The 26,313-nt window shown below is 33.0% G+C and overlaps 4 protein-coding genes and 1 non-coding gene across 5 annotated transcripts; 2 read left to right on the top strand and 3 right to left on the bottom strand.

Annotated features, from left to right (window-relative positions):
- Positions 1-591: 591 nt before the first annotated feature.
- LOC149489938 (uncharacterized) lies at positions 592-8,838 on the bottom strand. Its single transcript, XM_089714732.1, has 3 exons — positions 8,038-8,838; positions 1,780-1,905; positions 592-1,035 (listed from the first exon to the last, which is right to left on the bottom strand). Exons 2-3 carry the CDS (start codon positions 1,858-1,860, stop codon positions 601-603), a joined length of 516 nt encoding a protein of 171 aa, XP_089570858.1. The 5' UTR covers positions 1,861-1,905; positions 8,038-8,838; the 3' UTR covers positions 592-600.
- Positions 2,751-10,159, top strand: LOC149489937 (putative multidrug resistance-associated protein lethal(2)03659). Its single transcript, XM_089714733.1, has 28 exons — positions 2,751-2,873; positions 2,935-3,029; positions 3,209-3,365; positions 3,536-3,607; positions 3,734-3,935; positions 4,238-4,375; positions 4,455-4,539; positions 4,658-4,814; positions 4,963-5,176; positions 5,393-5,534; positions 5,614-5,694; positions 5,784-5,881; positions 5,953-6,109; positions 6,201-6,397; positions 6,481-6,563; positions 6,657-6,780; positions 6,845-6,997; positions 7,112-7,278; positions 7,352-7,531; positions 7,613-7,760; positions 7,831-7,981; positions 8,055-8,282; positions 8,351-8,514; positions 8,614-8,748; positions 8,896-9,051; positions 9,135-9,252; positions 9,457-9,695; positions 9,883-10,159. Exons 1-28 carry the CDS (start codon positions 2,797-2,799, stop codon positions 10,066-10,068), a joined length of 4,104 nt encoding a protein of 1,367 aa, XP_089570859.1. The 5' UTR covers positions 2,751-2,796; the 3' UTR covers positions 10,069-10,159.
- Positions 10,160-10,206: 47 nt separating this feature from the next.
- Sec5 (exocyst complex component secretory 5) lies at positions 10,207-22,275 on the bottom strand. The gene is made up of 17 exons (XM_089714731.1): positions 21,928-22,275; positions 21,629-21,781; positions 21,100-21,292; positions 20,587-20,698; positions 20,329-20,488; positions 19,868-20,082; positions 19,664-19,779; positions 19,439-19,575; positions 17,694-17,875; positions 16,964-17,134; positions 15,690-15,842; positions 14,567-14,758; positions 13,826-13,986; positions 13,318-13,549; positions 11,284-11,468; positions 10,563-10,622; positions 10,207-10,455 (listed from the first exon to the last, which is right to left on the bottom strand). Exons 1-17 carry the CDS (start codon positions 22,034-22,036, stop codon positions 10,371-10,373), a joined length of 2,616 nt encoding a protein of 871 aa, XP_089570857.1. The 5' UTR covers positions 22,037-22,275; the 3' UTR covers positions 10,207-10,370.
- LOC149489936 (U4 spliceosomal RNA) lies at positions 12,881-13,019 on the bottom strand. The gene has a single exon (XR_016318411.1). It is a non-coding gene; the product is annotated as a U4 spliceosomal RNA (small nuclear RNA).
- Positions 22,276-22,540: 265 nt separating the features above from the next.
- On the top strand, positions 22,541-26,083 carry LOC149489934 (growth hormone-regulated TBC protein 1-A-like). Its single transcript, XM_089714727.1, has 6 exons — positions 22,541-22,731; positions 22,805-22,989; positions 23,211-23,477; positions 24,022-24,204; positions 24,540-24,793; positions 25,091-26,083. The coding sequence occupies exons 1-6, from the start codon at positions 22,712-22,714 to the stop codon at positions 25,196-25,198; spliced, it is 1,017 nt and encodes a 338-aa protein (XP_089570853.1). The 5' UTR covers positions 22,541-22,711; the 3' UTR covers positions 25,199-26,083.
- The last annotated feature ends 230 nt before the right edge of the window (positions 26,084-26,313 follow it).

Below are 26,313 nucleotides of genomic sequence, written 5' to 3'. Positions count from 1 at the left end.
CGTCTATAAAAAATTGAAAATGACAGTTGACAGTTTACTCAATGTATGTAAAATCGCGTTCACGCATTGATTTTAATGAATCATAGAAAATAATTACTAATAATTGTTACTATTATTTCCATTCAGTTATTAATTGGTTCAGCTTGTGTATGTTTTTTTTTATATTTATATGCCATATTTTGCCTTGCTTGTGAAAAAAAAAATGTAACGTATAATCACGTATAATATTCTCGTGTCCCGATGTTTGAAGTTCAACTCCTCCGAAACCACTGGACCAATTCTCATGAAATTTTAATCTTAGAATCGGATAACATCTATTTTTCATATCCCTAAGTAAGGCAGAGTAGACGTTTGCCGGTATTATATAGAAATAGCCTAATTAATGTTCCCCCCACGGACTTGCATCCGACCCATATTCTTGAAACACACACAAGTCACAATATATAAAGATATCATATTTATTTATTTCTTAAATTGAATTATATGGTAATAAACTACCCAAAAATAATTTTAAAGTAGCTTCGCTAGTCCACACAGATACAGTATGACTTAAACAAAAAAATCTTATTTTATTTAAAGAACCACTTTATTTGATTAAAATTAGTTTACAAGATCTTTAAGGGCACCACCGACCACCCCATTTGTATTATCTCCAACACCGACTCCGGCAACCGTTTGCCTTCCAAGGTCAAGCTGAGCCACGTTGTTTGGATTATTGGGATTGAGAAGGTCCAGATTCACTAAGCCATCTCTTTGACCTCTTGAAGCACCATGAGATCCTCCCGTCGTGCCTCTGCCACCATGACCATAATCAGAAGGGCATCTATTTTGAGTCGAAGTCACTACCAAAGCATTGACTAATTTCATTATCAATTCTTCAGGGTTAAATGGGGCAGGTTTTGGTTTTTCTTGTTCTTCCAGAATACGTGCAAGATTTAATAACGTTTTAATTTCTTCAATTGATGAAGGACATTGTTCTTGATGATTTCCAGATGGCATAGGACGATATGTTCCGAAACTTTCCGTGCTAGATATCTGAAAGTAGTAATATAAACATATGAAATATTTTATAATATTCAGGGGGAGTCGTTTCATTTATTAGTTAGGTGTCTGTAAATTTGGGATACGATTTGGAATCTTTATTGGAGCCACCAGCACCGATCACGTGATAGTATTACGAACTGTTTTTGGCTGTCGATATTATCTGATAAAAAGACGGCGTTAAAATATACGTTAATGATAGTTTATTCTTAGATAGTTTGTTCTTACAGCCATCATGGTGACGACGAGCAGACATACGAACATAGTGTCTACTGTATGACCCATTTTTGCTTTCAAACATAAAATAAAATGAAAAATCATTTCTTATATATGGGTTAGAAACATTATTTCGAAATCCCCCCATTGAAAGTAAAATGCCTATTTCGTTGAGGATTCCATGAAATTTCTCAATTATCTAGAGAAATTAAACACAAACAAAAATATGTCACGTAATTATTTACATTGTTATATTAGTATTACACAACATGTTTAATTACATTGAAGTTTGTTTGTGATATTTTCAATGAAACATCATCATGTTTAGTTTGATATGATGACTCCAAATCCAAAGTCACAACCATGCTAGTGGTGCAACATAACTGAATTATAAACCAAAGTGCAACGTGGCTCGTGACGTGACTAATGACCATATCACATATGTACCTACCTACTCGTGTAATTTCATCCAGTATTTATAAATTTATAATGTATAAAAATATATGAATTGTATATGCCTACCATTTCTATCAATTCAATATCCTTCCCCCGAAACGGAGGAGTAGCTTCGTTGGGAGCAGTGGTATACGTCGCTGTAGGCATTGCTGATCTGATACGAGCACTGCAATATCTTTGAGCACAGCACACCTAAATACATAACAAAAATGAATCTACTCATACTTCATCCTCATCTTATTAATATTAATGTGTTTAATTCTGTGTGCAAAAACTCCTTAATGACATGAAAGATTTTTTTACACCCCCAGACAGATATATACCTAGTTAAGGTAGTCAAATTCCCTCGTCAACTATCAAAGAGATCATGATCTTCAAACGGTTGATCAGGTCACGGTTAATTTACAACATACATACTTACTTTCAATATCATTGAATTAACATATGAGTAACAGGTAAATTTTGAATCTATCGGACCTAAGGAAGATATATCACTCGTGGACAAGAAAAGAGCTGATGATTTTCAATGTTATCTTACTTAATTTTATGCTACGAAAATAGATTATCAACCCATTTCATGGGACAATTTATATATTTGTAGGTATTACTTACATCGCTCACTCCAACGAAAACAAATAATATCAATAGACGGAACATTTTATTTTAAAAAAATCTATTGCAAGCAGTATATACGTAAATGTCCTTTTATATAGAAAGTTTATGAAATACTTAGAATATGAAATTACCTCATACTAATAGAATAATTCTACGACTAGATCGTAAAACGCCCAACGATTCATATTTCAAGAAAGAGATTTCTGAATATTTATGTATAGGTACTATAAGAAAAATTAATAATAGAGAACGAATAAAGATTTGTTGTTTAAAAATTTAACGTAATGAACTTTAAATATAATAGGTACATCTTCACATAAGTAAAGGTGCCTACAAACTCTCAATGTGCAAAACAATATCCAAAGAAATCTCTAACCACGGCCTACGAGATTTACAGCACAAATTATAATTATTGGTACGATAATAATAAACGCTGTAATCGCGTTGATGTAACATATTTCAATTAACATGGACACAAGTCCAAAGCAACGACGTCAAATAAACCCTCGATACAAAGCCAATCTATTCTCTATCCTAACTTTTGGGTATGTTCATCAAAATTTCATTTTTTAAGAGATTTATAATTAAACTATCCGTATCTTTTAGATGGACGTTAGAAACTTTTATGCTGGGATATAGTCGCGACATTAAAGAATCTGATTTGTACGCCCCTCTGCCTGAACATAGATCTGATGTTTTAGGTTAGTTAAAATGAAAGTTCAATTAATTAAAAACGTGTAAGTTTCTGACACAGCATTAGGCATGCCTATCTCGAATAGGTATATACGTGGTATCTTGAAAAGGAATCGATGCTAAACTTCTGCATTCCCCCATTGACCATTCTAATCATCGATGTACGTCATTTGTTTCTATTTCTTAGGCGATACACTACAAAAAGCATGGGAACAAGAGGTACATCAATGTAGAGAAAGGGAAGATAATAGAAAACCTAGATTAATAAAAGTTTTAATTAAGGTCTTTGGCGCTGAACTCATGTTATATGGATTAATATTAGCTGCGATGGAATTTGTTATAAGGTATTATCGCTGGTGACTATAGTAATTATCTAAAACATAAGAGAAACCAAAAATATAAGTCAGTCTTCTTCAGTTTAATAGGCTTTATATGTACCTATTTTTGCAAAGGTGCGTTGATCACATAGATTTCGGATATCATTTAAGTACTATTTTTAAACCTATTTTATAAGATTGCAGCAACCATTGTTTCTGGGCCTATTGCTGAGATACTACAGTCCCGCACAAGATCTTTTTAATACAACGTAAGTTTTCAACATTATCTTTCAACTTGATAATTATTTATTGATTATATTTACTTTAGAAAAATAGTTGGTCACTGGGTCAATGATAAAATGTGCTATTGTAGCATATAGTCACGTTTCTTCTAGGGCCGACTCAGCATATTTGTCACGTTTGTACTCGTATTATGATATGAGCAGTGGAGTGTCTTGGGGAGAAGCCGTATTCTTTGCATTCGGCGTAGTGTTCTGTAGCATGATGAACGTGATGGTGCAGCATCCCTTTATGATGGGAGTTATGCACTTGGGTATGAAAATGCGTGTGGGGATCTGCAGTCTCATTTATAGAAAGGTAGAAATTCATATGAAATTGTTGTTAAGAATGCAACAATTGCTTGAATACACTTTTACAAATGCTAATGTGCAATTTAATTGTTAGAAAACTGTATGATTGGACATGTAAAAAAGTGAGCGGCAAAAGTAGAGTCATGTCTCTATATGCCATTTTTTATTATAGTAATGCATACGGATGATAGATAGTATTTCAATAAATAATGCTTTTGAAAATCATATTTAAATTGCTCTATAAGTTAAAAAAAAAACAATATAAGACATATCTTTCAAACAGGAAAAATAAGAAATGAATATTTTCAGGCGTTAAAAGTTAGTCTCCAAGCTATGTCAGAAACCCGAGGGGGTCTCGTTGTTAACCTTTTGGCTAATGATGTAAATAGATTCGATACAGGACCCCTATTCGTTCACTATCTATGGATTGGACCACTAGAGACTATTGTAACGTTTCATTTTTTTTTCACTGAATTTTTATATTAATATTGAATGAAAACATAAAAGTCGGCTTATCTGGTTTCAGTTTATGACGATTTATCTTTATCGGGAAATGGGTATGTCAGCTGTGTATGGAGCTATCGTCGTTTTCGCTGTGATCCCTTTTCAAAGTAAGAACTTAATTCAAATAATTCGAGATTTAATAAAAATGTTAGAAAGAAAATACAGAAAAAGCGGAGTAGTATCATTTTGAAATGTTATAATAATCCATATCTTGTTACGAATCAGTTTTTCTCGGTACTCGAACTGCATACTATAGACGAAGTACTGCCATTAAATCCGATGAGAGGGTAAGGCTTATGGAGGAAATAGTAATGGGTATGGAAGTGATAAAAATGTACACTTGGGAACAACCTTTTAGAAAAATCATAGACGCAGTAAGACGGTAGGCATACGAGTTTTTTTTTGTATGTATAGTTAGCAAGTAGAGTAGGTACCTACCTAGTACCTACATATTCCTTACGGTTAAAAATATAATTTTAACTACCTTTAATTTCCGATCCCTATTGATGCAATATATTTTCCTGTTTCAGCCGAGAAATTTACTTTATTAAAATGACGTCGTACATACGTGGTGTAATCATGTCTTTCATCATGTTCACGGCACGGTTCAGTATCTTTATAACCGTTTTGCTCTACGTGACTTACGTTAACAGAATTACTGTGGAAAATGTATTTTTCCTTACCTGCTACTATAACATCATGAAACAAACGATGACCCTCTTCTTCCCGCAAGCTGTTGGGCATGTAATTAATTATTCAATTAATTTATTTCAATTCTAAATTCAAGTTTGGATATACACATACAAATTACAGTATTTTTATTTTTTCAAATAAATTAAGCCATTTAAAAAATTAAGAAAAGCTTTTGTAATTTACAATATTCAGTCCAAACGATTTGGATACGAACGATTTAATGCATTTTTACGATTTGGAACGAACATTAAGTACCATTATTTGCAGGTTGCTGAAATGATGGTTGCTGTACAAAGAATTAACGATTATCTATTGAGTGAAGAGTGTCACTTTCCACCAAAAACCCAAACAATCGATTCGGCGAGGACAGAGAGTAAGAAAAAGACCAAAAAACGTGTCACGATATCAAGTAATATTACCACTTATATCACTAGGGTCATTTCAAAAATAGTTTTCTACGCATATAATATAGTCATGTATTTTTCTAGTTGATCCTGTAAAACCTTTAAGAAAACGACCACAAAAGAAAACTGAACCAAGTACATCAAAGGCAAAAGAAAAACCAAAAGGTACAAGAAAACAATATACCTACATACATATATTATTACTTTTGTTAATCATATGACTCCTAAAATTATATGTATTAACTTATTTACAGATACAAATAAAGAAGAAATAGTAATTAAATTTGAAGAAGCTAATAGCCGTTGGATTAAATCATCAGAAATCGATGATGTCTTAAACATAAATTTGAATGTAGGTAACGTTATCATAAGCAAGTATAAGTGTCGTATATATTTTAATTCATTAAAAGTACGAAATTGCAGATATATTCTGGAACATTAACGATAATAATTGGATCCGTTGGTGCGGGAAAATCGACTTTGTTACACATGATACTCAACGAATTACCTTGCTCGAGTGGTTTAGTGGAAGTTTCTGGGAGCGTAAGCTACGCATGTCAGAACCCATGGCTGTTTGTAGGTGAGTTACATGTCAATAAAAAATAAAAATACATTGTAGTTACGTCTTTGGATTTGCAAATAAAATGTAAAATACTTAAATTTTAATATAGGGTCTGTTCGTCAAAACATTTTGTTTGGACAACCATTTGAAAAAGCTCGATACATGGAAGTTTGCAAAGTTTGTGCATTGGAAAGAGATATATCATTATTCCCTCACGGTGACAAAACTATCGTTGGAGAAAGGGGAGTCTCACTAAGTGGTGGACAGAGAGCCAGAATTAATTTAGCAAGAGCGATTTATAAAGAGGTAAATATTTTAGCATTTGCCGTTTACTTAATGGACTCTATATTAATAAAAATACGATGATGACCTAAGTTGAATTATTTCAGGCTGATATTTACTTACTAGATGATCCGCTATCTGCCGTAGATACTCAAGTTGCTAGACACATTTTTGAAAATTGTATTAAAAGGTATACAAAAACATCCCATCAGTACTGACCACTTAAGCACAGGAAATGCATAACAAAAGCGCTATATTGTATCCTAAAAAATTAAAATTGTAGATACTTGGAAAGGAAAACGGTTGTCTTAGTAACCCATCAATTGCAATTTATAAAACATGCCGATCGTATCGTAATAATGGATAATGGTGGAGTTCTTGCAGAAGGAGAATTTAATGATCTGAATGTAAGTATGGACAAGTGATTATATCTGAAACACCAATTAATAACAAGAATGTGTCTTTTTTAAGGATCAAGAATTAGAAATTATTCAAATGATGCAAGACAAAGTTCGCGAAGTACGAGAAGATGAAAATATGACTTCTTCTGTGCAAAGCACTGCTAGCTTTTTGAGTACTAAGCGTTCTCATTGGTCTCACTGGTCCTTAATGTTCGATTCTGCAGTAAGTTAATTTCATTACCTACTGTATTTATTTGAGCAATGAAAACGTTAAAGCTTCCTTATTTAAAAAATAAAAGGGTTTAAATGATTTTTAATTAGGTATCATATTTTGTAGGACCAAAAACCTGAAGTGGAAGAGCAGACCATCGGTCGTGTACAAGGGTCCATTTATAGAGAGTACTTTTTAGCGGATGTCGCGTTCCCATACTTCCTACTTGTTGCTTTTATGTTTATTTTGGCACAGTTCTTCGCTAGTGCTAGCGATTATTGGATAAGTAAATGGTTCGTACTTCGTGGTTTGTGGCCATTGTCGAAGTGAATATGTATTTGAGATACAATATAATAATATTTTTAGGAGCAATGCCGAAGATCATCTAACAGGTGATGCAACAATGGATAATTTATTATGGTCGCAATACGGCCTAAGACGAAGAGATTTTGTTACGATCTTTGGTATTATAACCGTAGCAACCGTTATTGTTGCACTAATACGAGCTTTCTTATTCTTTTCCCTCTGCATGAAATCTTCCATTAAGTACGTCTTTTACTTTTATAATGAATGATTTCAAAGAGGTGAAAGACCAAATAAATATTGTTTTCTTCATTATTTTTGCAGGCTACACGACAAAATGTTCGAATGTATTTCACTGTCTCCGATGAGTTTCTTTCATTCAAATCCATCGGGAAGAATTTTGAATCGTTTCAGTAAAGACATGGGTGCTGTGGATGAGCTATTGCCTCAAGCTATGCTTGATTGTTTTCAAGTGATAATATTTATGAATCGATTTTATATAGTTAGCATTAATCTATAATGACAATAACACTTAATTTCAGATACTATTAAACCTACTTGGAGTAATTTTCGTTATAATGGTAACAGAGATAACCCTTCTAATACCAATAGCCACTACCCTAATAATATTTTATATCTTTCGCTTGATATACGTGCGAACAACGGGCGCAATCAAAAGGCTGGAAGGAATTAGTAAGTAGTGAAAAAAAAAAATAAAGTTATCAAGTCTACTACATATTAGTACATACCTAAAAATTCTTCACAGCTCGAAGTCCAGTCTTTAGTCACGTTAACGCTACAGTCCTTGGTCTACCCACAATTCGTGCATTTGGAGCTGAGATGCTGCTGGCCCAAGAGTTTGATCGCCATCAAGACTTGCACAGTTCTGCCTGGTATCTCTTCATCACCTGTAGTCGCGCATTCGGTTACTTTTTGGATCTGATATGCCTGCTTTTCATTATCTGCGTCACATTCAGCTGCTTAATGAAAACGGGTAAGTAAGATTATTAACGGCACATGATTTTAAATTAAAGGTTATTGCAACAAAAAAATGCATTTTAGATATAGAAGGAAGCATTGTTGGCCTAATTATAACTCAGTCGATATCACTGACTGGAATTTTTCAATGGGGAATGCGACAGTCTGCGGAGATGGAAAATCAGATGACAAGTGTAGAAAGAGTTGTAGAATACACTATATTACCGAAGGAATCTACTTTGATGGGCGTAATAATCTCTTTTAATATTTATAATTTTATTTTATATCATTCATTAGCAAAATGTCCAAAGAAGATACAGTAGTATACTCACAATAATAAATTTCAGTCTCCAGATAAAGTACCACCGGAAGGCTGGCCAACAGAAGGTGCCATTTACTTCAATGATCTCAGTCTGAAATACAATCCCCAGGGATCACCGGTATTACATGGCCTGCAGTTCAATGTTTTGCCTCAAGAAAAGGTAAAAATTTTATAGATCAACTTAAATTTAAATTGAATTCAAGTAGATCTTATTCCTATAAAAAGGAATGAGTCAAATGGTGTTGTAAAAATGAAAATTTAGTAGTTAGTTACCTTTTCCGTATTCCTAACTAAACTTGTTTTACAGATAGGCATCGTTGGAAGGACTGGGGCAGGCAAATCCTCGATAATCCAAGCATTGTTTCGATTAGCCTATATTGAAGGCATTATAACCATAGATGGAATCGACATATCTTCGATTAAATTGGAGTCTTTGAGGCAAAAAATATCCATTATACCACAGGTCAACATTTTCAATTAATTTTATACCATTTTTAGTATAACCCCATATATGAGCCTTACTTTTAATATAAAATCTGTCCGAAGGAACCAGTCTTATTTAGTGGAACTTTACGGAAAAATCTGGATCCTTTTAACGATTATTCCGACGAGGTGCTGCTTAGAGCTCTTAACGATGTGGAACTTATAACAGAAGATGATGTCGGTAAACATAGTTGATAGATAAACTTCTCTTTTCATTAATGTAGGCTAGAAAATTTAAATCATTCAATACAGCAAAGCATTAGCATGTCAATAGCCTTAGTTAATAAATATGTATATAAGATCATCATGCCATCATTGTCGCACGTGCCATTATTATAAATCTTACTTGATTTTTCTCACCAAGAATTAATTGATCAATCCACAGATGCCCTATACAAGCAAGTATCGGACTGTGGATCGAACTTTAGTGTTGGCGAACGACAGCTAGTATGCCTAGCTAGAGCTATAGTGAACAACGATAAGATACTGTTACTGGATGAAGCTACAGCCAATGTGGATGCACAAACTGACGCACTGATACAAACTGCTATTAGAGAACATTTCAAACTGTGCACTGTGCTCACTGTAGCACATCGCCTTAATACTGTAATTGATTCGGACAAGGCACGTAAAAAGCTCAAAGTCTATTAAGTATTCTGTGTCATACTTAAAAATGAAATTTATCCATTTACAAGTTGGAAAGTTTCTGGTAACTGGTATGAATTCAAATTATTTAGATAATTAAACCTTTTTCTAAGATTATCATAAGGTTTATTTTACATTATCTAATCATTTATTTTGTATCATACAGATTCTAGTATTGGACGCTGGTCGTTTGGTAGAATACGACCATCCACATATCCTGCTACAGAACAGAAAAGGCTACTTTCGAAAGATGGTCGCTGAGACCGGACCTGCTATGTCGCAAGTTTTACATAAATTAGCGGCTGAGGTTATTAAAATTAAACTTTATGACAATAATAATTATGTGGTATAAAATTTTAAGATATAATTCACAATGTCTTTAACTGAAACGATACTTGATAAACATTAACGAAACATGGAACGATTAATATTTAACAGTTGTTTTCGTTTTCCAGAATTACAAATCAAGAGATGAAAATTAAAGATGAAACTTTTTAGATATTATTTATTTAAAAAATTATAACTTTATAATAAATTATTTGCAGAATAAACAAGTCTTTTATTTCAGTGTACTAGAGGTTATACAATACTGAATTATTAACTATATCAAAATATTATGCGATATAAATAATATAATATATTAAGTAACGTTAGTTACACAGTCTCCATATTACAATTCAGACAGGCCAATTGAAGTTCCATTCTTTTCTTAAATCCTTGAATCAAAGTGTCCATGCGTCTGTAAGAATAAATAAAAAAATATTTAATAATACTTATTATATTATTTTAAACTTGATGAAAAGTCAATTTATTAGAAGATTACTAGAAGGCTTCAAAGACACTTACTTTTTATCTTCTTCATTATCCAATGGAGGTAAACCGGCAAGCGATTCTATGAGATGACTCCTATAAATATAAATAATCCCTTTTATAATACACATAAATAGTAAAAAGGGTATTTAACTACATATTATTATGTATATATAACGGTAAATATTACTTAAAATAATTGAAAATAAATAAAATAATTGATGAAAACATCAATTCACGAAATACAAAATATATTTAAAACATATTTTCTTATTTCTTCATCGGATGTAAAATCTTTATAAATGTAAATAAATGAGTAAACACGAACATCATCCCACCAACCGCTATCTATACAACAAATCAATCAAACCATCAATAGTCAATATCTAATCATAACCGTGTCACCACTTTCCATCAAATGGGACTGTGCTCATCAGCCTACAAATTACATAAAAAAATTTAATACAAAGAAGCCTTCCTCCTAACATGATCCGCGTGCACTTGCGGCGCGCGCAAAATTCGTACGCCCGGCTGAAAAATAAATTACAAAAAAATGGTTGTCTGTAAAGTCGGTACTGACGATAGTTGAACGTAACAACGGCCTATTGTGCTTCTTTGTCGGTCGTTCCGCGCTCTTGCTTGCACTTCAAGCCTACATGGAACACCTCAGAGCGAGGTAACGCCGCATGAGTCATGTTTTTTCGTGCGTGCAGCCGGCTATCGAATTATAAGACGTTGTCAAGTCAAAAAAACTCACTCAGCCTTCCTCGTAAGATGGTCCGCGCACGCCAACCGCAGCAGCGCGCACTCGAGCCGCGCTCGGAAGGCGGTCGCGCGGCTGTGCGGCGGCGCGCAGGCCGCCAGCCGAGCCACCTCCTCGCACACCGTCTCGCATATATCGCGCACGTAGCGGGACGCAGCCGCGCCGCAGATGCTGTCCACCTGGTTTTTATTAAGAAAGAGCGTGTTTGTAGAGCACACGTGTCAGAAGTGAAACTTCTCTGACAAGATTCAAAGATACCAAAATCGCCACCTTACTCCATGACGTGACGCTATTGCCATGACGCGACCTTAAAATTTTACAAAGCTAATAAAGTTTCAAAAAGCTAATATGGGTATACAGGTTGGAATTTAGGTAGGTAGTCCCGGGCACGATAAGTTAATTTTATTAAAATATTTAAATGCAGTTTTATTTCTTTTTAAAAATAAATAAATGTTTCAGCAAAATTTGCTATCTCCAGTATTTCAAGTACTTCCCCTCCAGGGCCGATCGAAAATTTCCAATCTGTATATTTTTTTTTTAGTCACTAAGTACCATCTAAGTACATAAATAAAGAGTCGTTTGCCGCTGTCTGTCTTTGTATGCTTAGATCTTTAAAACTAAACGATTTCGATGTGGGTTTTTAACAGATTCTTAAATTACTCTTGTATGTAATGTATTCAAAATATATTTAGCATGTAAAATATAGTAAAGAAAATATCACTGGGGAGCCAGAGCGAGCCGAGATAGTTTTATAATTTTCTTAAACAACTTTGCCGTATAAAAATGCTTTCACTTTTATATTTATATATATATTTTTTTTATTTTATTTAACTTTAAAAATACATTCTGGAGTCTAGTTAAATTACTGTAAATTGTAAAATAAAATTAATATGAATAATATTATAGTAGAGCCATTTTAATAGGCAACATTTGACAGTTCAACAAAATTCAACAACGGAACCTAGTAACGACGACATAGAATAACATGATATTTCGTTTTGTTAGAACTGCACATTTGCTTAACTTTTTTCAATTACGATTACATATTTATAATAATAATGACCGATGCAACTAATTTTAGGATTTGATTTTACTGATAAACCATTCTAAACATAATAAACATTTTCTTATTTAAAGAACTGACGTCGCTACAATTTTGTGTCAATAAACCTTTTTTCTTTTTAAATACCAGAGACGTTACTCTAAAAATCGAAATCTGACATCTAGAATCGAATGCATTGATTACTTGGGAATAAAAATCATCATAAATTATTGATATGTGTTTCAAGTTCGATTGACAAATGTTTAAAGTCCGTATCGATTAATTCGCTTTAATCGATGTTTTTAAGCAGGTTACCACCCTATGAAGATAAAATTGATAGACGTCAAATGTTGCCTATTAAATTGGCTCAACTATATATGGTTATTCAATGTAATATTATGTATATGCACATTCATAAAATTATGCAGTATGCACATAACACATTGCAGTTTGCAAATGCATAAACTTTTACAACATGTAATATATGCACTGTGCAACACTGCAGCGTGCACTTGTGTAGGGAATAGGAATTATAATGTATTTATGAAGGCCTTAACGGCCTTTAAAAAATTGCCATATCGGACGGTATTTCACGTCCACATGGCGGGGTATTGGTAAAGTTTTCAACTAGCAATAATCGCACCTCGGATAAACCTCATTGGTTACGATATTGCCTCTGCGCAAAGTTAAATAAACATAAATAGCGCCAAAACTATATAGTTTTGACGAGAACATTTCGATAGCGCGATGCAAATCGCCGTATATTTGAAGAACGCCATCTAGTGAGATAATTGAAAGACTTAAAATTATAAAAGTTACTTTAAAGTTTATCAATTCAACATTTTTTTAACACACAAATATTAAAACATGTTATATAATTAGACAGCTACAAATTACTGGTCACAACATTTTATATTAATGTTAATATTTATGTTATTTTAAACTTATCCAAATACGTATGTATGTACCTAAAAACACATACATACCTCAGCATGCACAGCAATGAGGTTATTAATAATCTCGTACACATACGGCCTGGCGTCATCTACCATAGCATCAGGGTCTATCTTATGCCTGCCCATATACATACTGGGCTCAATGGTCCCCACTAGAGGATCTCCCTTTTGCTCTATGTACGTTTCCGCTATATTTGATTCGAGATCGCTTAGCGCGTCTTTCGTTGTTTGTAACGCTAGCGCCGGTTTTGGGAATTCGTAGCTGAAAGAAATTGTATTTTACAGATTTGTGTGTGATAAAAATTCATGAAATGTCAACTAAAAATAGAAAATGAGATAAAAATATATCAATGCGTTTCATAAATTTAGTAGTAGTGTATTTTTATTATCCATTAAAATCACTTTAGATTTTTAGTTATTTAAAAATCGAAAAGGCAAGTACCTAGTCTACTAATCAATAATTGACCAAAAACAACATCCACACTTAGAATGAATTTTTATATGTATACATTTTATATTCTATACAAAATACACATACTTTTCAAAAGAAGTCGCGATATTGGTCAATATAACTCTCCTAGTGTATTGTGCATTAGCGGACGCAATGAGCAGTCGTTGTTGCCACGAGCGAGTGCCACCTTCGCTGCTTTCGTCCAACCGCTGGTCGAGAGCTACTGATAGACTTGTGTTGTTGAAATCCTACAAAAAAACTGTACATTAGTAATTAAAAAAAATCGGCAGTCAATCGAAAAGCTGTAACGAAAATTAAATAATTTGAAAAATTAAACATAGATTGACTTGCAGCCCCCGGCACACCAGCGTATATAAAGGAAATTCCTATAGCAATGAGATATACCACCCCGTTAAAAATAGCCTATGCCATTCTCTAAACTCCTATTTTCAGACATACAAACTATATCATAAAATCACTCTATTGCAACGTGAAAGAAAGACAAACAAACACACTTTCTCATTTATAATAGTATCAATGTTAATAAGGATTATATACAATAGTAATAAGATTATTTTCACGAGCGAAATAATATTATTTCTTTACACAGTCTCAAAATATTTATAAAAAATTAACAATAGTTAAGTTCTTTAGTTATTTTTAAGTACCTTTACAGAAGCATTATAAATTAATATTCCTTACCCAGAATATATTAGTGCGGGCAACTATAGCAATACGTAGCGGGCAATAGTCGGTCTGATGATAAGGTAACGAGGTAAGGCAAACGCATTGTCCGCTTTTAAGAAAAAACCACAAAATAAAAATGACCTCATCATCATGCTGCAGCGCCAGGTTGTGCAGCACCGCGACGTACGCGAGCAGTATCTGCTGCGTGTGCTTCTGCAGCGCGGCGAGCGGCTCGCCCCCCGCCAGCAGCGGGCTCTCGCGCCGCCCGCTCGCTGACACGCACTTGTGGATCGAGGACAGCGCGTCGTTCATGTACGTTTCTAGAAGGTTCGGCTGGAATCGAACGTAAATCGAATTTATTTATTTATATACTACAATAATACAATTCATTATAAATTAAATTAAACTGGCGCAAACATAATCTCTTTAGAGATTTACCGCGCGCCAGCGCCGTCGACATAAGAAAACAATTAAGATTCGATAATATTGACAATCAATAATACAAACATTGAGATAATATTACTACGTATGGAGGAGACACCACGAACAAAATCTGTGCGCCATTTTTTTGCTCTAACTAAGTTTTAAAAGTTATTATTTAGTTAGGTACTTAACGATGAAAGTTATTCCTTTGCACTTTTCCGTATTATTTGTATTATTTGTGCAATATCGTAACACACGCGAAGGCATGTTTGATGCGTTTCACTTTAAAACCATTAAAAAATACCGCTCAACATACGTCACATGACGTATGTTGAGTGGAACATAAGTGATGTAGGCGGTGTCGTCTCCTATTAATATTATCTCAATGAATACAAATTAGTTATTACATACATTCATTCACAAAACTAACAAAAACATCCCGCAACATCTAAGTACATCTTTTATTTAATTATCGTAAGAAATAACAATCTATCAATCTCGAATGTTATGTAAATAGAGGCAAAGTGAAACTTTGCATGGTAAACCTCATAAACGAACGCAGGCGCGCTCGTTATTAAGAATAATATTCATTAACCGGTTTAATTTTGAAAAAACTAACACATAAATCAAAAAAAATTAAGAATAGTGACTTCAAACAGAGAATTTTTGAAATTTTTGTACATGTTATTTACTCAAATAAGTATTTCCAAAACTTTTACATTTCCTCAAAAAACTGCCTCATTTACAAAAAAAAATAATTTCAAACAATTCAAGTAATTTTAAATAAATTCAATTTTTATAAAACACCAATAATAGTACGGAAAAAAATTATATTACTTACAAGATTTGTGATAGCACCATAATCAGAAAACTCTTCAATCTTCCAAGTTTCTTTATCAGCGAGTCCTTTCACTCGCTTGTGCGCGCGTTGCAAAAACACAGTCATGCCGTGTACACGATAATCGAATATGACTTTCTCCACGATGCTTAATGGCTGGAAAATAATAATGAAATATGGATATAATAAAACTTAAATTTTTGGTAATACAGCATAAAGGTTTCTTTAGTCTATAAATATAACTACTATTTCAACAGTTAAGGAAAAAACACAAACCTTGTATGTATTATCACTACATAGTATAAAACAAAGTCGCTTTCTCTGTCCCTATGTCACTTTATATGCTTAAATCTTTGAAACTACGCAACGAATTTTGATGCGGTTTTTTTAATAGATAGAGTGATTCAAGAGGAAGGTTTATATGTATAATAACATTCATTAAATAGTGGAGAAGTACTGTTATTTATGTGATGTCGTAAATAATTAATTTTTTCCGCTTACATTGCAAACGCAGGCTGAACCCTACGAGTTTTATCAAAATAATGTACTAAGTTTTGTACACATTGAAAAGGTCTACAGAAAAGTCCGTGATAGTATATGTCTATCTCTTATGGATAACCCACAATAACTTTTTTTTGTCATTTACTTTTTACGACAAATGGCTAATTTTCGAAGCGATTTTAACCAATACAACATTAATCCTTTCGACGACGCAGTTGGCGCAGTGGTAAAGTAACTGCCTACTGAGCCGACGGTCCCGGGTTCGATCCCCGGTCAGGGCAAATATTTGTGTGATGAACTCAATTATTTGTTCTTGGGTGTGGGTGTTATTATCTATATATGTATTTATTAAAAAAATATTATATTTATCGTCGCCTAGTACCCACAACACAAGCCTTAATTGAGCTTACTGTGGGACTAGGTTGATTTGTGTAATAATGTCCTATAATATTTATTTATTATTTATTTATAATTCTTAACCAATTAAATACCTTGAATACATTGTTCATTTAATATAGATCTATATGGCCCTTTACACCGTATGATTTAAGTGAATATTTTCGATTTAAAAATTGCGGGACGTAGCGTTTGCGGCGGTACCGGCCGGCCGCCATTGCACCCGTGCGAAGCCGGGGCGGGTCACTAGTCAATAATAAACGCGAAAATACTTATCTAATTAGGTACAGTTGTGCATACACACGTTTGTAAGTTGGGCTATTGATTCTTATATACATAGCTACATGCGTGTTACGCATGTGTAAATACTCAATGCGTACCTGTGAAGGCAGATCCAATTTGAGTAAGGACTCGTACGCATCCCGCAAGTTGCGCAGGTTGGCTGTGAGCCGCGAGCGCAGCGCGTCCGCGGGCAGCGCCGCGCCGCCGCCCGCCAGCAGGCACAGGCGCATGTGCTCGGAGAACACTTCTACCGCGGCTATTATCATCTCCTGTTAATTATTACGTGATGTGATGTTATTGACTATTTTATTTTTAATGTCATTTTTTGGCAATATGTTTTTTATTCGGTTGATAATTTTGACGAATATATAATTTAAGACGCCCATGACGTGTGATTAATGAACGCTAAACGAGAATGGAAACAGGTATTAGATTTTTTTCAAATTATAAAACTCTTCTTTATCAATACATTGGTGACAACAGACATTCTTTGATATTAAAATGTGGTAGAAGCATGCAATTTCTTTATGACGAAAATGAAAATGATTTCTTTGATATTAAAATGTGTAGTAGAAGCATGCAATTTCTTTATGACGAAAATGAAAATGATTTCTTTGATATTAAAATGTGTATATTAGAAGCATGTGCATTTTTTATGCCGAAAATTAAAATTGATAGAGGGTGGACATCTGGAGCGCGATATATCAATAATACCTATTATCAACAAATTATTTGTTGAGACAACAATAAATATATTATTTTCAACAACATGGTCACAATTTCTTAAAAAGAATCGCGCTATTTTTGTTCCCTTAACCCGCGGGTTACCTTGAGGTCCGCCTGTCGCTGCGGGTCGGCGGGGCAGCCGGCGAGCTCGCCCGCGAAGTAGCGCCTCGCGAGCGGCCACAGCGCATGCAGCTCGCCGGCCAGCGCGCCGCACGCGCACGCGCACCAGCTCGCGCGCAACACGCTCCAACTGCCCTCGTTCTCTTCGCGGGCTTTGCGTTTACCTGTGATACAATGTTATAACGTTACCGGTTGTAGCTGACTTTGTCTATGAGAATCTAATATTTCTAATATTTTCTAATATCTAATATCACTACATAGTATAAAAACAAAGTCGCTTTCCCTGTCCCTATGTCCCTATGTCCCTTTGTAAGCTTAAATCTTTGAAACTACGCAACGGATTTTGATGCGTTTTTTTTTAATAGATAGAGTGATTCAAGAGGAAGGTTTATATGTATAATAACATCCATTAAATAGTGGAGAAGTACTGTTATTTTTGAGGTTTCTAATGTGATGTCGTAAAAAATTACATTTTTTCCGCTTATATTGCAAACGCAGGCTAAACCCTACGAGTTTTATCAAAAAAATGTACTATACACATTGAAAAGGTCTATAGAAAAGTCTGATGGTATATGTCTATCTCTTATGGATAATCCACAATAACATTTTTTTGTCATTTACTTTTTACGACAAATAATAGCTAATTTTCGAAGCAATTTTCTCCAATACAGCATTAATTCTTAACCAATTAAATACCTTGAATACATTTTTCATTTAATATAGATCTATATGGCCCTTTACACCGTATGATTTAAGTGAATATTTTCGAAGATATTACAGATTTAAAAATTGCGGGACGTAGCATTTGCGGCGGTACCGGCCGGCCGGGCCGCTATGTTTTTATAATACATACAACGTTCACAGTTTTTCTGTAGTGTATTTAGTATCAGCATTGCACCCGTGCGAAGCCGGGGCGGGTCGCTAGTATATTATAAAGGCGAAAGTTTGTAAGGATGTATGGATGTATGGATGTATGGATGTTTGTTACTCTTTCACGTAAAAACTACTGAACCGATTACAATGAAATTTAGCACACATATAGAGGGTAACTTGGATTAACACATAGGATAGTTTATCCCGGAAATCCCACGGGAACGGGAACTATGCGGGTTTTCCTTTGCAAACGCGGGCGAAGCCACGGACGGAAATCTAGTATATTATAAAGGCGAAAGTTTGTAAGGATGTATGGATGTTTGTTACTCTTTCACGTAAAAACTACTGAACCGATTACAATGAAATTTAGCACACATATAGAGGGTAACTTGGATTAACACATAGGATAGGTTTTATCCCGGAAATCCCACGGGAACGGGAACTATGCGGGTTTTCCTTTGAAAACGCGGGCGAAGCCGCGGGCGGAAATCTAGTATAAGATATTTTTGTTCATTTTAGAAATTATTTACTGTGTATTAGTAGTTCAGAATTCAGATATGTATTATATTACAACACATATTATTACTACATAGTATAAAACAAAGTCACTTTCTCTGTCCCTATATGTCCCTTTGTATGCTTAAATCTTTAAAACTACGCAACGGATTTTGATGCGGTTTTTTTAATAGATAGAGTGATTCAAGAGGAAGGTTTTAGTATATAATTGTTTAGGTTTTAGACAAAGTGGGCGAAGCCGCGGGCGGTAAGCTAGTTATTAATAAATAACAATTTAATACAAACAAAAATAAAATACCTACATGGCGTTTGAAATAATATGCATGTTAAAAAGTTACCTTTTTCACTTATCTCTTGATCTTCCTTTTGTTTAAAATGGTCTTTCACTTTGTTCATAAGACTCATGAGGTAATCTTTTCGTGTTGTGATTGCAATCCATGCTGCATCACCATCCCAATTTAAACTTATTAACAATCTAAAAAATAAATTAAACATTTTGTTTATTACATTTACAATATTTTTATTGTATCCGAATTTTTATTTTTTTATGTTATGCAGCATACCTTATGTATTTTGTTTGTTCTTGGACATTACAAGGCATTGTTTTCATGCGCGCAAACAAATTTTCTTTCAAATCTTCGATCTTTTTATCGATTTCATCTAAGATTTTTTGGAAAAGCTAAAAGAATAAGGAAATATTATAATCATACCTATTAAAACGAATAATTTGTTAAAATTTTTTATATTATAGTATTTAATTATCTTACCTTTACATCAGTATTGCCAAACAAGTTCTTAACTCGCGTATAGTCGTTAACAACTAAATCGTATTCCTTTTTTCGAATATTTCTATCAATGGATGCGGGCAGTTGGAATAAAAACTTGTGTCTCGTCAGAAGCGAGAGCGCCTCTCGCGTCTTATCTGCGTTCTCTTTTCGGGATAATATTTCGGAGAAAAGTGAGTCCGCTAATGTTATTGATTCTAAAAATAGCATATTGCATATTAATATGTAGTATGTAAATTAAAGAATAATTAAAATATTTTCAGATCATATTTGGCTAGCATAAGCAAAGTTAATTATAACTGTATATAGAGATAGCATGTTAATTAATTAAAAAAAAAATGGATAACAAATTGTTATAACTGTCATCAGCATTCAAGGATTTTTTTTTTGTAGAAAAGCAGTGTTGATAAAATTATTCAAGACTTAAAAAAAACGTTTAGAACCTTCAATGGCTGCCTGTAAACTGGGCAGTGGTTCTTTGCCATTCTTTCTCTGATCCTCTTCATACATGTTCTTCAGAAGAACAAGACGATCCAGTTGATCCATTACAGCCCCAGTGTTCGCTTTCAGAAAACTAAGCTGACCTTCCTTTTGACCTTCCACCTAAAAACAATGGAAAAAAAATATTTTGTATATTTTTTTGTATTTTTTGGCTTTTCTCGTATCAGTAACAAATATTAGAGAATATGCAAACTTCATACTTTTCTCTGTAGAAACACCATCCCTGCCTTCAAGTCTTCAAATGAAGTATTACTATGATGTTCCAGCAAATACCAGCCAGGTTGAAAGTTTTCTTCAGACAGCTTGCCAGAACTTAGAAAAACATATTCATAAAAATAGAAGTTATTAATTGGATTAAACACTAGAATAAAAACCCACTAAATATAGGCTTATATTCAGTCCATTACACAGCCATTTAGTCCATTAATATAATTCATTTATATAATCTTTTTACACTACAATGTCTTCATATAACCTTGAACACATCTTTTATTTGTATTGATGCCGAGTGTAGGCAACATATTATGTAAACGTTAAGTCTACACTTAAAAACTTAGGAGTTATAAAAAATGTACTAAAAATTTTTTGATAAGACATAATATAATATAGACCATTTGATATTTCTTTATGATCTACTTCATCTCCCTAAGTGGTCGTGATTTCAATATTAATAGTCTTCTAATATAATAATAAAAGGATTATAGTATTCTTACCCATCTGGAAACAGTTCATTAAGCTCTTCTTCCGGAAACTTACAATCATCCCCCTCAGTAGCGAGCCCCAATGGGTCAGGTGGGGTATACGCTGTGGGGGACATGGGCCGCCTCCCCCACGGTAGCGCTGGGGGGGCAGCTTCCTCCACCCATACTGCACTCTCCTTTACTGGGCCTATTGACTCATGGTAACCTAAAAATGAAGGCGTTATTAGTTCAGATATTAATTATATAAATAAATAGTGGTTTTACGATATTTTACAATATTTATTTTTACAATATTCACATTTGATACAGCAGATTAGATATTTCAACAACAAAAATTTTTAATGTATCTTAACAGGAAAAGAAGTTACATATAATATATATTTATATAAAGTACTTACAGTCAGAGAAATATTTAAATACTAGACAAGGCAAGACACACAGATCGGTGGTAAATGTAAATAATATGTAATGATGTTTCAAAAGTGCTTCTAGAAGAAGTATAATTGAATAAATAAATGTTTGAGTTTGAGACAAAACATACCTCTAAACTGAACAGTTGAAGTACCCTCCCCTCCAGATCTTGTAGTGACAATAATATCCCCTCTTCCTTTGCAAGGCCCAGATCTTGCTACAATCTTATTTCGACTTTTCCATTCAGCAGATAGCAAGCAATCACATCCACATATTTTCAGACCTAGAAGATATTAATTCCTACCGAATTATTTAACTTGTAATCAAAGCCAGATATATTTTTTTTTTATTTGTTTACGAAATTTGTCCAGTTTCCTCATAGATATCACAAATGATTTGGGCACAAATAGAATTTAATTCAGGATGTACCTATTAAGTCAGTTGCGCTTGTTCCTAGAAATTCGCCTCTTATAGTTACTCTGGTACCAGGGGGCCCTTCTTTAGGTGATATACCAGTTACCACTGGAGGCGGACCCATCCTACTACTAGGAAATTAAAGACAAAAATCCAAACACTAGTTGCAAAATGTAGTCAAACACAAGTTATTCGAAAATAATTTTTAACACTGAAATTAGCTTTGTGATTTGTTAACCAGATTGTTAAATATATATTTAAATAATTTACTAAACTTAAACTTTAATTTGAATTATTTTTGATCAACATTTTACACGAAATCACAAATGGATTTGTTATCAAATATGACATTTGACAGCTGTTGACAATGACAATAAACTTTATTATACTCTTCTGTGATTAAAATACAGAATAGTAAAATACTATATTCCGTTCGTACTGTTCATTCTGTAGATTATGATAATTAATGATATTCTGAAGGCGTTTTCAGTAACATAATTAAGAAATTAAGCGCTATTTAGGTAATGTCACGCACAAAATTCTTTCATTCAACCTATGCAGTATGCACATATCATGCACATTTATAATCTATAAACTAGTTTGACAGTGACAAATGTCAGAAAAAATTAATTAGACTTTGATTTATTGTCATGTGGGATATTTGGTTTTCATTCATGAAAATTTTGTGTACGGCGATGAATAATTTGGGGGCGTAACTTTTATTTTAGCGCATTTTATTTGATCACAGAACAAATTATGCTGCTTCTATTTAATTTGTAATTTAAGTACATATATCAATATGGCTCAGTCTAATTTCAGGTATGCTATAGGTCTTCATTATTTAATTACCATGAACCAAGTAAAAAAATATACTTTTATTTTCATGTTTCAGTGCAATTGACGAATATGGTTTTGAAAGACACGAAGATTTTGATTATGCTAGCTATGAAGATTTTATGTCTGTATATCTAAAGGTCTTGGCGTCGAGAGCGCAAAAATGGTCCATATTGCTTGGCGAAGGAAAGTCGGTCAAACGCACGAACACAGTTAAAAGATACGTGCGTAAAGGGATTCCGAGTAAGTACCTTTTTGTATAGCAAACTAATTCCATGCATTTTTTTTATTAGGCTAATTTATTAATAAATTTCTCAATTATTTTGTAACATTAACTAAAATTTATTTATCACGAAGCACTAAAGCACGCAACATTGTTAGTATAGTGTTAAATAGTTTAGTTTAGTTGTATGTTTTTATATTTAGTAAATTGTTATACTTAATTTAAATATTTAAACTGCCAGGTGAGCATCGACCATCAGTATGGATGGCAATCTCAGAAGCTGATAAAATGAGGGAACAGTCTCCGGACCTATACCACAAGATATTGGATCAGCCATTTGAAAAGGAACTTGTAGATCTTGTGAAAACTGACTTACCTCGGACATTTCCTGATAATATTTACTTTACAAAAGAAGCTAACCATCAAACACATTTGTTTCATGTACTGATTGCTTATGCCCATAACAATAGAGTTGTTGGGTATTGCCAAGGATTGAACTATATAGCTGGTATGTTTCCTTACAATTTTTCATAAAGATTAAAAAAAAAATTGGTTGTTTGTAAAGTAGGTTTACGATCGAGATGTTTACGTCGTCTTATCGGTGGCAGCGCTCGAGATGAGACGGGAGATCAGTCCGTCTCTCTCTCGTTATACCTGCGATCGCGCTCGTGAGGTTTTGGTGTGACACAAGTTTCTGAACATGTCACCCGACTAAAACGATTTTAAAAATGTTATCACGTTAAAACATTGTATATTTATAATCAGACACAAACTAAAATACCTCCCTTTTTTTATTTAAAAATTGTTTATCAGTTTATAATTACTGCAATGGTTAGTAATTACAAGAATCACAATAATTCACTTACCACCATTACTTGATATACAATAAGATTGTTTGCTTGACTCCCAAGTTTCCATGATATGATTGATTAATAATTGCAAATTGTCTGTAGATCATGATTTGTATGAAGGTTACACTAAAAATAATAAACTATTTACAATCCTAAGTAGCTTTATGATAGTTAATCTTATTGTGTTTCCTTGAATTCTAGGTCTATTATTGTTGGCAACAAAAAGTGAAGAAACCTCATTTTGGCTTCTAAAAGTGCTGGTGGAAAAAATACTTCCTGATTACTATACAAAGACTATGGATGGCCTCATAGTTGACATTGAGGTTTTATCTGAGTTGGTAAAATCAAAGGCACCTGATGTTCACCAGCATGTGATAAACTTAGGTATTGATAATTGATACACTTATGTTATCAGTAGTGTCTCCACTCTTGATGCTTTACTTTTATCAACTAGATTGTTTTTATTTATCAATACTTGGTTGTAATATATATTTTTTATGATAATTCATTGAATGTAAATCACATAACTGCCATAATTATTTTTGATAAGAAATGAAATGTATCCAATATCATTAAAAAGTTTTATCAGATTAAAATTAATTTTAAAGTACTAAGTAATAAAAATAGCATCTTTAGTTACAAAAATGACTCATGTATAAACAAAGCTTTCATGAACTTATATTTTTAAATACTTTTCTAAAAGTCTATTACAATTTTAGGTTTACCCTGGGCAGTTATAACCACAAAATGGTTTGTATGCTTATTCGCTGAGGTCCTGCCAATAGAGACAGTATTAAGGATTTGGGATTGTTTGTTTTATGAGGGCTCTAAAATTTTATTTAGAGTGTGCATTACATTGATAAAAACAAACAGAGATGCAATCATGGCCTGCAATGACTTCACGTCACTGGCGGAATGCTTTAAAGCTATTGTGAAGAATGCCAGTGCTTTACACTGTCATGAATTTATGCAGGTACTTTTCAGAGATATCACTTTTACTGTTTAGTTCATAATTTTATGATATTTACATAATATACCATTTATTATTTCACAATGCAATTATATTTAATTCTGCTATAAATTCATGTGTCGAAACTCATGTATCGAACATATCATTAAACATGGTTCAGTCAAACCATACAAGGCAAAAAATCAATTGGCTTTGCGATTTAAAATCTATATAACATTTTAAATTGCATATTATGTCTCAGAACCATAAATATTTTTGATATGTGCAGAAGTTAATATATTATTTAAATTTAATTTTCAGTCTATATTCAAAGTACCTGGAACACTATCAAACACGACGATTATCAAGTTGCGCGCCCGATTCGCCAAACAACGCCGAGAGCAGCAGCAGAAGGAACCACCGCGGTGAATCATTTAAAATTTATAAAATTTTGATCTCACCTTTTAATGGATTACCAATGATGTTCTACTTATTCACTACTTAAAGTTCAATCGTTCGACATATATCTATATTAAAAATAAGTTGCTAAGAATAAAGTCTTATAGTATTAGAAGTTTTAAATATAAACTATATGTCTTGTATAATAATACATGCATGGAATAATTTAAAATAAAAAATCGAAACTACAAAGTGATTCATGAACAAAGTATTTGTAAATTTTTATTATGAACAATTTTACATGACATTATAAATAGTTGCAAAATTTATAGTTTTGTACAAAAGTTAACTAGTCCTATTTGTCCATCCTTGATTCCAAATTTATTCATGCAAGATCATGACTCATTTATAAAAAATAAAAATTTTTATTTTTTTTCTTTATGCATTAATATTATAGGTTGCTTTCTCTTATGAATCAGGGAATAAAATCTATGATTGCTCTTGTTTATTATTATCTATAGGTAATAAATAGTACAACTAAGAAACAATGCTTATGTTGAATTAACTTGAGATGTTATTGCATTAATTTATATTTTTTTGAGTGTAGTGATAAGTTTGTAATAATAATAATTTATTTTTATAATTATTTGAGTGAGATAATATTTTTACAAGTATTTGTTATGAAATTATTATTTCTATCTTAGCAAGAATAGTTTTAGTCATAAAGTATTGTATAATTTGGTGTAGTCTTTATTTTTGGTGCATTGTTCATCTTTTGATGATTTTGTTATAGCTTTGTATAAGTAATTATGTAGTTACAAATGAAATGGATACAGTTAAGTTTATTAATGAGGCTTAGTATTATCGAACATGAAAATTCGCCACCAATTAAAATTAATAAGTGACAATAATAAATGACATATCTTTTTTTATTAGGCATATTATCCTGCTGCTATGGAAAATTTTCATTGGTTAGTATATAAGTCTGGAAACGGTACTGTTATATTTTTAAAAATAAATTATTTATTTTAACTATGCACTTATAATAAATGTATGTGTAAAAGACATTTAAATTTTTAATGTAAGAGAGCTAGAAAGTAGCCTTTTATATTATATTAGTGTTGCAAGTTTTTGTTCTCTACACT

This window comes from Colias philodice, chromosome 3, assembly GCF_061535455.1.
Source record: "Colias philodice isolate Cphi_HAF_F1 chromosome 3, ilColPhil1 Martin Lab GWU primary, whole genome shotgun sequence".
Classification (NCBI taxonomy): domain Eukaryota; kingdom Metazoa; phylum Arthropoda; class Insecta; order Lepidoptera; family Pieridae; genus Colias; species Colias philodice.
The sequence above is the reverse complement of the archived record's forward strand: the minus strand, read 5'-3'. Positions and strand labels throughout refer to the sequence as shown.